The following is a 14,055-nucleotide window of genomic DNA, read 5'->3' as shown; positions in this document are numbered from 1 at the left end:
ACTGCTGTCTCCAGACGCCTAGAGCTTTCCATATCAATCGCCACCCGAAATCCCACTCCTACTTACTGGTCAGTAATCAGTGCAGATGTCACCTCCTCCGAGAAGCCCTCTGCTGAGGTCTGAATGCTTGTGTCCCCACAAAGGGCATATGTTAAAACCTAATCACCAGTGTGATGGTATTAGGCGGTGGGGCCTTTGGGAGATGATTAGGTCAGAGGAGCAGAATCCTCACAAATGGAATTAGTGCTCTTATAAAAGAGACCCCAGACAGACCCCTCATCTCTCCTACCATGTGAGGACATAGCAAGAAGGTGCCACCCATGAACCAGAATGCCCTCGCCAGACACTGACTCTGCCTGCGCCTGACCCTGGACTTCCCAGTCTCCCTAACTGTGAGAAATAAATTTCTGATATTTATAAGCCTCTCATTTATGGTATTTTGCTACAGCAGCCGAGCTAAGCTACCTTCCTAACGGCCACAGCCTCAACTGGGCGCCTGTCCTCCAGGCTTCCTTAGTCCCTGCTCCTAAAGCTGTATTGTGACTTAACACGTTACTTTACTAACATCCGTGCACGGGTCTGACTCTCCAATGCTGACTCACCCTCAAGGGCAGGGACTGTGTGTCCTTCGTTTTGTTCTCTGAGTTCCAGTGCACCAGCTCAAGGCAGATACGCTCAACAACACTGGCTGAATGAATGAGCGAACGAATGACTCGACTGCCAGTGAGGATAGTGAGATGCTTTTTACTACGGCTCCAAGCCGGGCTGAGCCACACTACCTGGACAGATCCTAAATAAAGCTGTTTCCCTGCCTGACTCGACGTATGTCTTCTTTGTATCTTGGGCCTCTATAATCTGAGAATTTCCACCTACTAATTATTCTTTTGCTCAAGGGCACCTGCTGTTTGTCAGCTTCATGCTGAGAAAATCCAAAACAGTATGCCACAAAATTAAATTTTTAATTAAGATTAGGGTTTCTTTCCTGAGGAAGAAAATGCTCAGAAACCAAACACTGTTCAGTCGGTGCTTTCTCTGCGTGGCAACATCCCCCTCCCTGATTCCATGCAGGTGATGGGCAAAGACTTAGCTCACCCCTTAGAAGGGCAATACTGGTCAATCCTGGGGGTGGAGTGGGAAGGCATCTTGGCTGGCCTGAGTGGCCATCTCACCGACCATCTTATATTCACACATCATGGGTGCCATTTTAATTTGGATGGAAACACAGCTGGCAGTGAGGAGGAAATACAATAAAGGCCAAGAGCTCTCTACGCGGGGAGGTTCCACTGGGAAGCACCGCTACTGGACGTTAGCCAGCCTGAGCCAAAGGGCTCTGTGCGGAGGAACGAGGCATCCTGGAAATTCCAGAACTAGGGATTCTAGGTGAGAAGAGGTTGTCACCATCAACCCTGCATTGTCCGTGCAGGACCCTGAGCTGTTGGGCCCCTGCCTGGCATCTACACGTTACAAGATAAGACAGACCGTGCAGTGTCTTTTAGACCGATTTCCACAGCACCCCACACCACTTTGTTGTTAAATATGAGGTTTGCTGAAAAGGAAATCAGGCTTTTAGTAAAAAGCCCAGTTAAGAGATCAACGAAAACCCACAAACATGGTGTGATGAGTTGTTGACGGAGGTCCCTACGACAGGCAGGAAGACTGCAGTGCATTTATTCTTCCACCCGGATGGCACACAGGGCCAGGGCTGCCCAGCGCTATTCTGCAGCACCGAAAGCAGCCAGACACTGATGATCTGACCACAACACAACCTCAGAAAGCATAAGACATGGTACTACCACTCTTGAAAAGAAAGCAGACACTGAATCTTTTTCTCTGATGCTCTCCAAAAGATTTATTGCAAAATATTCCATAAAGAGTCCATTGCAGCTTGCAGTGATGTCATGTCACTGCTGCATTTGTGAAGTGGGGGTGAGGGCTCCTCAGGCGCTGACCTAAGGGCCACCTGTCCCGGGTTGCTGCATGAGGGCGGGAAACAATCGCAGGCCTGTGGGTCCTCAGAGGCCGCCTCCTGGAACAAAGCAGCACTTTCTTCAGACCCTGAGCCCCCCTCAGCACACCCAGGATCTGCGAGGGGCATCAGAGAGGGGCATCAGCTGCTGGCTGAGTCCACAACAGGAGGATGCCAGGACCAGAGCAGAGCTGGGGGTCCTGCTGGGGCCTGGTCCAACCACACAGTAACTTTCCCCAAAAGAACTGCAGAGCTATTAACATTTACTAACCTGTCTGTGAGACAGTCAACCCCTTCAGTGATTTCAAGCAAGCCCTAAGAGTCATGTTCTGAGACTGAGAGCCCCTGCTGCCTTTTGATGTAATCACCATCTACACCTCCAGGCATTTATTCCAGAAAATGGCATGCTTTTGAAACACCAGCAGAAGACGAGTTTTTGGTAGTAAACATCCCCAGTTCTGGGCTGGTATGATCACGTGGGCCCTCTCTGAACCTGCAACACCTCGAACTGTCAAAATTGGGTCTAAGCCAGATGGTTCAGTACTCGGTGATCAGTCACTCTAATGCTGTCAACAGGGTGGCCACTGGCCCCACGTGACTGTTTCCATTTAAATGAACTAAATTCAAAAACTAAAATTCAGCTCCTCGGTCGCACTAACCACATTTCAATCACTGAACAGCCACATGGAGCCAGTGGCCACTGCACCGGGCAGTGCAGATAAAGGTTTCCACCGCTGAGAAAGTTCTATCAGGCAGTGCTGGAAAAGAAGCAGCAACTCCGGGGTCAAATCCCAGCTCTAGGGCTTACTAATTGTAGCTCCTTGGGCTAGTTCTTAACATCTCAGCCTCAGTTTCTTCATATCAACAGTATTCCCCCCTTGTGAGGCGGATGGCAGGATTACATGAGATAAGTATGTAAAGCACTGAGAACACGCCCTGCACGGTCAGCACATTGCAAATGCTGTGGTCGTCAATGAAACACCACTTTTGCTGTTTCATGCTGATCGCAGAACCTGAATGGCACTTTGGTTGTCTTAACAGAGCGTATCTGAAACTGGCACATCTTTCTGGAAGCTACAATGGTAGCTACAATGCCAGACTTGTTTCACCCATGCGACAGGTATTTCCTGAACGTCTTCTATGATAAATACTGTGCGGGGCACGACAGTTACAAAACATACAGAAGACAGACAGAGGCAACTGTTTCAAGGCAGCTTCTTGTGGCTCCCGGGCTTCTGAAATGGGCACTGGGACTGATGGACACCTTGTCTCCCACAAGGAAGAAGACCCGCTGGCAGCACTGCAGAGAAAGGTCAGCGTTCTGGAGGGAGGATCAATGGGAAATGGGAAGGAGGTGGGCTCAGATGAGGATACCCAGCAATCACGGCAGGGAGAAGAGGGTGCTGTGCCCTCAGCCTTCCCATCTCAGGGTGCTGCCCATGTAGTGCCCTTTATTTCTTAAGTTGGAAACCACATTGCTCCTGGAGACAAAAGTCATACAAGCTCTCTTCAAAGAGCTGAAAATTTTTTGCTGCTCCATCTCCTCATCTCAGACCTGAGAATCCTGTAGCACCCATTGAGGTCAGGGACATGGGCAGGAGGAGCTGAGGGCCCCTGAGGTCCGCTGCATCACTGGGGAGACCACTGCTGTCTTGGGAGAAAGAGCACAAACACAGAAGGAGGCGCTGAGGCTATGCAGGCCTCCTCGCTGGAGCCAGGTCCCATCAGCAGCTGGCTGGACGGCAGAGCTCACATGCCTCCCTTTTACGTCAGAGTCCCTCCCTTGAGAAATACGCATGATATAGTCTGGAAGTGTGTGCAACCCCAAAGCTCATGTTGAAATCTGATCCCCAAAGTGGCAGTGTTGGGAGGTGGGACCTAGTGGGAAAAGTTTGGGTTAGGGGGGGCAGATCCCTCAGGAATATATTAATGCCCTCTCTGGGTGTGGGGGAGGGTGAGTGAGTTCCCACCAGGGCTGGTTGTTAAAAGCAGCCTGGCACCTCCCCGCCCCCTTTAGGATCCTACACCCGCTGCTTTCACCATGAGTGGAAGCAGCCCAAGGCCCACACCAGACACAGCTCCCAGAATCATAAGCCAAATAAACCTCTTTTCTTTGTAAATGACCCAGTCTCAGGTATTTTGCTACGGCAATACAAAAACAAAGTAATATTACACACACACACACACACACACACACACCACCACCACCACCACCACCACCACCACCACCACCACCACCACCACCACCACCACCACCACCACCTCCACCACCACCCCCACCCCACCGCCACATATTTTATAACGAAGAACACAATTACTAAAAGTTAGATCTGTCCCTTCCTTCTGCCCTAAGGTAAGGGAGGAAATCAATGAGGTGGCTGCAATAGACCAATTTTTACCATAAGCCAACTTTAAGTTTTAAATAATCTCACTGAAAAGGAAATGTTCATGATAAAAAAACAAAGCTCTCCTTTCAATTTTTTGCAATAGGGTCACTTTTTTTAAATGATGAATAACAAAGCCCAATGCCTCATTACAGAAACCTTCCAGGACCATCCTGCAGAGAAGAAATAAAGCCGTGTGTATGTGTGCACGTGTGTGTGTGTGTGTGTGTATGTGTGTGTACGTGTGCATGTGCGTGTGCGTCTGAGAGCGTGTGAGAGAGAGAGACAGACACGGAGGACACAAAAGTGAGGATGGTGACAGGCCCTGCCCTGCACACGGGTACCACTCTGGCTGGGTGCCTGTCATGGACTTGCAGTTTCCTCAGGGCTCCAGCCTTAACTATCAGCTACCCTTGCCCTTCCCAGGGACATGCCCAGAGGCATGTTCCCCCTCTGGACCCCAAGGGATAACCAGGCCCCACCCAGAATGCAGGCTGCATACACTCACATGGTCACATCCTGCCCCTTGCAGAGCCCTCCCTGAAGGTTAGGAATGACAACTACCAAGGCCACAAGGAACCACTCACCACTTTGAGCTCCGGGACAGAACGACTTAATGTCCATTCTTGGCTATTCACGAAGGCATCTGTAAAAGAGGAGCACAAAAACAAAGTCAGACGCTGTGAGTCCCTGCAGTGCTGAGTCAAGATGCCCCCATGTGCACCACTTCTCAGTAGAGACAGTACAGACCAACCTCACTGCTATACTCCCATCCCAGACGGATCACAATTTGCCCAAGTTCATGCGGCTCAGCCTGGTGCCAGCTGGACATTCCAAGTCTGGGGTCTGTAGTACACGCTCCATTCTACGACTTTAAAAGCCCAAGCTACATGCTGAGGTTGTATTTTAAAACCCTCCTGACTGTGCCCATTTGCGAGTGTGGACAAATTTAAGGAGGCACCTGGCTTTCGCAGAACTGACCCTGTATAGCCAGTCAGTCAACTTCTGGTCTTTTGGTTTTTTACTAAAACAGTTGCTTCTACGAAATCTCACAGGCGCCCCCCCCCCCAAAAAAAGGCATGGAAGAAGAAGATTGGATTTCGAAAATGGTGACAATACAAGCAACACTTTAGGGTTCAAAAAAAGACTCTGTGTCAGAGTTTTTGATCCTCACAAAGACATTAAACACTGAAGATCAAGCCAGGACAGGTTCAGATATGTCAGGGACAATGGGGCCCCCAGGCACTGTGGGGCCGTCTGCAGAGCCCAGCCCTCAGCAGCAGCACTTGCCCACCCCAGTCAGCACAGTCAGGATGCCCCCCCCCCACGCCCACCGGCTGTCTCAGAGTGCACCTACCCAATACAGACAACCCAAATGACCATGGCCTCACTCGCAACCTGACTTTCTGTGCCCCCCATATGCCACTTGTTACTGTACATGAGACCCCACGATAACACCTGCAATATGTCCTGATGACCACCCAGTAGCTCAGTCGACACAGACAGATCCCGCCAGACCTGAGCTGAGGGCAAAGACTTCTCTGTCCAACAGGCTTCACTTTCTACACGTTTTCCTCCAACTCTACATTATGTCCAAGTAGAAGTAAAATGATCCACACAATGTCTGAAAGTCAAGAAAAGCACTGGAACAGATGCATCAATGCTCAAATGAAACAGATGGAGGGATGGAAGCAGATGGCCAAGTGTGCGGTCCCACTGCAGGCACGAAACACTGCGGGACAGGAAACGCACTGGGAGGAAGCCAGGCACGCTGGACGAACACGCAACATGCCAGATGCCGCTGGCCTTGCAGTGACGGAGGCAAGGGTCTCCCAATGCTGAGGAGGTGGGATGCCCCGTCAGAGGAAGACTGGAGGAAGGATGGTCAGTTCAGGAGAAGATGGCTGGTCTTAAGGAGCTGGAAGGCACAAGGCTGAGAAGGAAGCCTTAAGGTCAGGGGAAAGCTGGTAGGGACTGGTGTCCAACAGCAGAGACGCTGGACTTCTGGGGAACGAAATGCCTGTCCAGCTGGCAGAGTGGATGGGCAGAAGTTCACTAGCAGGAGCTTGGAAGGAAAGACCGAGAGCCTTAAGGAAAATGCCTGGGAGGCAGACTTCTCCCAGGGTTGCCCTCCAAGGCTTCCAGTCCACTGTCTCTCCAATGATGGGACACATCGGGGGCTAAATACTGGGGTGCAAATTAAGCTGTACACCTCAACACTCACTCTTTGGTCAGCCAAACACCACCCTGACATGCCACAAGTAAGACATCACCTGTGAACAGATAAAGCATGAACCACATTAGCATGGGCCTAGCACCCAGCAGGTGCTCAGTAAATGGCGACCTACATGTTACTTAATAACACTGCTAATTAAGTTACAAAACACTTATTTCCTGTCATTCGCTGCTCTCTCAGGGAAGTGGAAATGTGGCCTTATAGGATGTGCAGGGTGATCCTGATGGTGCAGGGAAGACTGACGGATAATGACAACGATCTCCCAAATGCATGTAACGGTGTTATCTGGGGTGTGTCCATACAGTGGAATCATTGGGCAGCCAACAAAAGTGACGAAAGCCTCAACATACTGAAGTGGAGCTATCCCCAAGCTAATACTAAGTGATGACAGTAAGGTACATAGGATCCCACTGTGTGCGCGCACGTGTGTGTGTGTGTGTGTGCGCGCGCGCGCGTGCGTGTGTGTGTGTGTGCACGTGCGTGCGTGCGTGCATGTGTGTGTTAAGTGTATGCTGGGGGTGTGAGTGTAAGATACACATATGCTTGTCAAGGCTGAGAATATTTGTGGTTAAGATTAAAAACTTAACAGTTGCTGATTTAGGATTAGGGAACTAGGTGGCTGAGGGGCAAGGTAATGAGACGATTTCCCTTTCAACCTTACGATCTTGTGTCTTTTAAATCTCATACCATTTGGCACGTAAAAGATTAAGTAACATAGTTTTTTAAATGAATCTTAATAGTAAAACAAAGAGGGTGAAGTGCGAATTAAAATGGGCTCATCTCATTAATGCTCTGCTGATTTTCAAACACATACCTCCACAAGGTTATCGAAGTATTTAATATTCATTACAAATGAAGCAGGGCCCCATTTAACAAAGACATATAATTGCATAAACATTGGAACAATGTGTGGCATCTTTTTACTTACAAATTACGTCCTCACTCAAATGGAATATGTTTGCGTTTGTGGCAACTAGGTTAATAAAATAAATGCTTAATCGGCAAAAAAAAACAAAAAAACAAACTCATCTTCCATTAAAAAAACATTTATTTTAAAAACTTTCATCACCTCTACCACTGCCCAGCAGAATGGAATTCTGCCTCACACATGGTGAACAAAACCTAATAAAGCCTGGCCAGTCAGCTCAAGTGTGTACAGCATGGTGCTGGGAACACCAAGGTCTGGAGTTCAATCCCCGTACTGGCCAGCCTCACCCCCCAAAAAAGAAAAAATAATAAAAAAAGACTTAGCAAAAGACTGACAGGAACATTCCTTTATCCTCCTCCTCTATGGGGTCCTTTCTGTCAGCTGGACACTATGCTATCCAGGAGTTACAGAGAAAGGAGGCACAGCCCCTGTGTGGAAGAGTTTATCATACCCTGAGCACTACAGGGACAGGCAGGGCAGGGACTAGACCAGGCAGGCCACTCTTGGCATTTTGAATCCCACCATGTAGCCACACTGGAAGGACGAACATGCTTCAGGAGAATACATCTGGCCATGTACGTGAATGCATATGTGTACAAATGTGTGTAAGAGTGTATGTGTACATATACGTGTGTTCCAGGACCTGCCAGAATCAAAAGTCACAGAAGTTGTACCTCATTTTCAAAAAAGGCCATTCTGTGTCCCACTCAATTATCCCACTTGGAGTGGAATAACATCAAGAAAATGCATTCCCAGGCACTAGCTCAAATGCTACCGAATTAGATTCTAAAATAAAACACAGCCAGCCACTACGGATGGACTGCTTTTAGCCCGTCAATAAAATTGAAGTTCCCTGAGCTGTCATCACGTGCTTGGTGCTGTGGGTGTTCCCCAACACAGTCTAGGAAAAGAAGATATTTAATTATTCCTTACCATCAATGTAGCACTATGTCAAATGACATTTTGTCATTTAAATTTAAATCATAAAATTAAACTCTCAAAGATCTCCCAGATTAGGGAACATGAAGTAATAAGTAACTCTCACCAGGAGTGAAAAACCCAAACTCTTAGCTTCTTGGGGACAGAAATCTGAAAGTGGTCAGAGAAAGAAAGCAGCCCTACAGGTAACAGTTAGAACAGAGCTCACAGAGCTGGGCAGTTAACTCAAGTGGTTAGAGTATGGTGCGGGTAAACACCAAGGTCCAGGGTTGACCCCTGAACTGGCTAGCCACCAAAATAACCCACAAAAAACCCAGAAAACCAATAACTGAACATTGGAGAAAAAACATTTTCAATTAAACAGAAATACTAGCCTGCGAGCCTTAGTTATATTTGGTGACCAAAATATCTGAAGTTGAAGGAAACATGCCAAAGCCCCATGTCAAACTGGCCCCATCCACACTGCGTATTCATAGCATGTTATTATTTTAGTACTTCAGACAGCTAAGTACAGGGAATTCTAAGCTACATTTTAACAGATAAAGGTCCTCAGGATTTGGAGACTTTACGCTGAGCACCAAGAAAAGTGAAATTCAAAATATCTGGGTGTGGGCCGGCCCGTGGCTCACTCGGTAGAGTGCGGTGCTGATAACACCAAGGCCCCGGGTTCGGATCCCATATAAGGATGGCCGGTTCGCTCACTGGCTGAGCGTGGTGCTGACAACACCAAGTCAAGGGTTAAGATCCCCTTACCGGTCATCTTTTTAAAAAAAAAAAAAAAAAAAAAAAATATCTGGGTGATCTGTTTATGGGTGTCTTTGGCAATTTTTTTTCTTACCTGTATTTTTTTTAAACAGTAAACATTCATTAGTTTTAGTACTCTTTTTAAATACACAATTAAGAAAAAGAAAGTGGGTGCTGCACCTGACCTCACCCCACAGCAGTCCGGCCTTGAGACTCCGGGTGGGTAAGATAACTGAGACGTTAATGCATTCATAATTCGACATCTTATTCCTTTTTTGGTCTCTAACATTCTTGACATGAGTGGGAGTTACTGAATAATAAAGACCTTGGCACACATGCCACCTATACAGAGAGGGTACTGCTTGGATGGCAGCTTCAGGATTCATGCGGAATGAGCACTGCCCAGCGGAGGAGGGGACACAGGAAGGGCAGTTAGCTCGGGAGCAGGGCTTGGGGACCCACTGTGCTCCTGCTAATTCCTCTACAGGTGCAGCAGCTGCCTTCCCAAAAAGACCACCCTCCAGGACACCTCAACGAGGGGGTGGTGCCGCTGCTCCAACTCCACCTAGCGCAGAAAAAGACAACACCCTCCCTAAGCTGCCACTTAGACCTCCCCTTCCCCCACTTCTTTTACAATCTAAGAAACGTGCATGGAGGCCAAAGGCGTCCCTAGACCTGCCTAGGACTGAGGGGCAAGGGCTGCCCATGCTGGGTCTGGCTGATGGGAAAGATAGCCTCCCAGGGGAACAGGTCGGACAACCGGGCAATGTCAACAAAGGCCCAGTGAAAGCAGCACTGCACTCGGAGGCTGCCCTGCCCCCAGCCCAGCTCCAGCCTCACTGCGCCACGTCACAGCACAACCTTGAGCATTCCTCTCTGAACCCTCCCCAGAGGAACTTTGATGAGAGTTAAAGGCTGGAATCTTTGATGAGTCTCAGGAAAGCGTCTTTAAGTGCTTGCCCCTAGACATCCCAAAGTCCCTATCCTGCTCTCTTAAGAGAGACAGCTACAAAGGACTGGGTTTATTTCAGAGCTAAGCTCCTCTCCCCAGCACACAAGCTGCTTTTCTGAGAAGCTGGAGAAAAGCAGGGAGGGGCAGGCAGACCGTGTTCCCAGCACCACCCCAGCCCCACACTGGGTACTTCCTCAGCTACAAGGACAAGACCCTGGGCCCCAGGAACGAAAATACGCATTGAGGCTGACAGAGGAGAGAAGAACGGACCTAAGACCATCAGGGGCAGAGAGCTGCAGAGAAAAAAGAAAGAAAAACAAAAACAAACCTAAACAGTTTATTTTATTTCTACTCCCAGGAGTACGGTTTTGTTTCCTTGCCCAGACTTTCTTAAAATTCGCCCTGACTACAAATTCCCTTCATTCTCTGCTTGAACTGCCGGAGATCCAGTTGGTCTCCTTAAGGCTCCTAACCTAACCTAGGTCTGTTTTCAAAAACATTCATATGCAGAACCACAAATTTTCCCAGGAAATTTAAGATGCTCATTATGCTACACACAAAATATGTGCTCCAATTTGAAAACCAGAAATGTTCATTTTTTTGAAGAACCCCTTGGACCAGACAGCCCAAGCACAGTGAGACATGGGCAGTGGGGACACATGCCTGATTCCCAGCTGCTTAATTATCTCCCTGCTGCCCACCAGGGATCGCAGATGAATCACCTAATTCCTAAATACTAGGAATGCAGATGAAGAGTCCAGTATACAGATGGAACCATCATAACCCTGTCTTAGGCAGCAAGCCCCTTTGTGCTACTGTATTACTACAGCCCTGACTCTTCCACTCCCTTTACTGGACTTGATGTCTCAAAAGCCAAAAACTTAAGTCTTGAAAGTAATAGGATTTTGCAAAGCAGATGAAAAAATTATATCCTGTCTTTCAGCATTTCCCTCTAGTAGCTCAGAGTTTATTTACCAGCAGGGCATGAAGACGGCTACAGAATACGTTAACCTTTTGGTTCAGGAACATCGGGGATTAAGACCTACAGTGAAATTACCTGTTCATTGTGTCCCCTTTTCCTCTGAGCCTGGACCAAGCAGTTACACTTTGACATTTAGAAAAGCATCAAAGCTGTAGCTTGTTTCTCACTCACATCAAGCTGAAAATGAACATCATGAGGGAATAAACATGGAAATTTATGGGGATAATAAATTTCAATTAAACTAATTTACTAGGGACATTTTCATTAGCATATATGGTGGAGCGGGTACTGAAATTACAATAAAAAGGATGTGTTTTATTTTCTTCTTGTCCTCCTGCTCCCATCTCTTCCAGGGACACTGCTATCCCAAACAAGCGTATGAAAGATTTTCAAGAACATGGAAATTATGGTGATTAAAAGCACAGCTCTCTTTACAAAACACAATCAAATCTCTTTGCAATGCAGGCAAACAGTACACTTTTTGTATCACAATTTGGTGTGCAGACAAATTATTTCAGCAATTAAAAAAACTTTAGAAAGCTGCCCACAGTACACGTGACTTTACCACTGTCTATAAAACGAGGAACCACCTTGCTAACGCTGAATGAAGCACACGCAGAAAACAGTATTGCGTTTCATGATTAAACTTGGTGATGCTAATGACCATTTCCTGAGAGCTCACTGGTGCCGGGCTCATTAAACACAACAGCCTCACAGGGCAGGTTCTCACCACTCCTGGATACTGCAGCTGCACAGGGGAGGTCCCTTGGGAAAGGTCCCACCAGCAGCGCCAGGTCCCAAATCCTCCCCTCTTCACCTGTGTGCTCCTCAAAGTACACATGCCTCAGACTCACCTGGGGCACGTGGCAAAGCTGGCCACAAGTGACTCAGGAAATCAGAACCTTGGAATCTGCATTTCTAACAGGCGCCCCATAGGATTCTTTGTCCACACTTTTTTACCTTGAGTCTTCAGTGTTTCAAAATTTGCTAGGCAGATGCTGCAAATGTGAAATTCGACATCAGGAACTTCTCAGGGAATGTGAAAAGGGACACAGGGTGTCATAAGCCAGCAGTGCTACAGTTACTGAGACTAAGGGCTCTGACCCTGTAAGCTAGACCACGGATGTCGCCCTGCTTCTGCCACCCAGCCCCACCCATCCTGAGGGAGGCCTTGAGCAGGGAAATCACCAGAAGGGATCAGGAGCCAGGAGTTACAGTGATAGTAGCCTCCAGCAAGGTTTCTGGTCTCTCTGACACTCAGTTTCTTGACCGTTTATAAAAAGGAGAATTATTTCTCTCCTTCAAATTCTGTGAGCTTTCTAGGAGATAAGGGAGCTCCACGCCTAACAAAGGCTCAACTCTCCACAGGGGAAGCTCTCCTGTTGGCCTTTGGGGGTGCCGTTAAAGAGCAAGGCTTCTGATGCCCCATTGCCTCAGTGCCACAGCCAGTGCGGGGATGCTGCTGCTTGGAGATACACAGACGTACACTATCTGAACTCACTGCTGTGCTGAGGCTACAGGTGACAAGACACAGATGAGCGTGAAATGACACAGGGTCCGACAAGCCCTGTTCAAGCAACCACAGCTACTGAAAATCATGGTCCAAAGCTCTAAAAGTAGTAAAACACACTGAAAGGTATCATTGGAGTCAGTTTTCGTCCCAGGCCAATTTACAGGCCATCGCACCACATGGAACTGCCCCTTTGTAGGCCAAAAGTGGTTGAGTAATGGTCATTTCACATGGTTCAACCTAACACCCATCAGTGAGCATAGCGAAAAAAAATTCAGGTGGTATGATTACTCACTTTCATATCAGAAAATCTAGACTTGTGAAATAATCCTTAACATGCCCCCAGCGAGCCCGTCTTAGCATCCCATCTCAACAAAAAATGGTAGAATCAAAGAAACAGGGCAAGAAGATGATGATAAGCAGGGAGAGATCTTTCAAAGGACTTGACCTGAGATGATAGAACCCCACCCCCCAACCCCCTCCTTGCCAGCCCGAAAGGACCTGGCGAGGGAAGGACTGAGGAGGGCCAGCTCCATTTCTGCCTAGGCCTCCAGTGCAACAGCTCCACTGCGTTCCTCAGAATCTTCAGCAAAGCCTCACCAGCAGTCTTCATCAGACAAGGGAGCTGAGACCTCATCTTCACGATATTAAACCAGCCAGCATTTGGCTGGCGGACTCACTCCCCAGCAGAGCTATGAACTCTAATTTCCTTTTCCAAATTATCAACCAGAAGCACAGCGTGTGGCCTCAATCAGAACGACTTTATAGTCTCTTGTAGCTCAGAGCACCCCAACCCTCCAATCTTATTTGGCTCCAGTGACCACAAGTACCCTTCCAGACAAAACTGGAATTATACACAAGGGTACAAAAAAAAAAGGAACCTAAAATTGCAGGTGAAATTTTTAAAACAACCTATTATCTCAGCGATTGGGACATTTCTCTGAAAACCTTAAATTTCATGATGATTTTTTTTTTTTTTAAGAAAAACTGTTCTTTTTAGCAACAGAAAAGTGAACTAGCCTTTTATTTCCAGTTTAAAGCACTTGTAAAGTTCTCAAATAAAAAACAAAACAACGATGGGAAAAGAGGAGACTTCGGCTCCCAGGCTGCATCTTTCTGCGCCGAGGAAGGAAACAGACGTCCATAATAGAGTAAAGAAATCCATTTCAGCACAGCAGGAAAAGCTACACCGCAAAATGGTTAATCCATAATACACTGATGACTTTCAAATGGAGGACTTAGAAGCTCACTAGCACAGTTTTCAGTGGTATGATTTAATTTCTTATTTGAAAATCCGTGAATCTCTGTAATAAATGGAATAGAGCATAAACCTTTGGGATTCCAGATTAGTGTCAGGCTTTCCCTACAAATTCAGATTGCCTGTTAGTGGCCTCAGAGGTCCACAAACAAAACA

At 47.5% G+C, this 14,055-nt stretch overlaps 1 protein-coding gene across 10 annotated transcripts in view; it reads right to left on the bottom strand.

Annotated features, from left to right (window-relative positions):
- AGAP1 (ArfGAP with GTPase domain, ankyrin repeat and PH domain 1) overlaps positions 1-14,055 on the bottom strand; it is a 571,061-nt gene that overhangs the window by 370,721 nt on the left and 186,285 nt on the right. For all 10 annotated transcript variants that reach the window (XM_063088245.1, XM_063088260.1, XM_063088272.1 and 7 more), the window contains exon 2: positions 4,938-4,996. In XM_063088245.1, coding sequence (XP_062944315.1) covers positions 4,938-4,996 — 59 coding nt within the window. The remainder of the gene's footprint in view (positions 1-4,937; positions 4,997-14,055) is intronic.

This window comes from Cynocephalus volans, chromosome 1, assembly GCF_027409185.1.
Source record: "Cynocephalus volans isolate mCynVol1 chromosome 1, mCynVol1.pri, whole genome shotgun sequence".
Lineage (NCBI taxonomy): Eukaryota > Metazoa > Chordata > Mammalia > Dermoptera > Cynocephalidae > Cynocephalus > Cynocephalus volans.
This window is presented reverse-complemented; position numbering and strand designations above follow the sequence as displayed.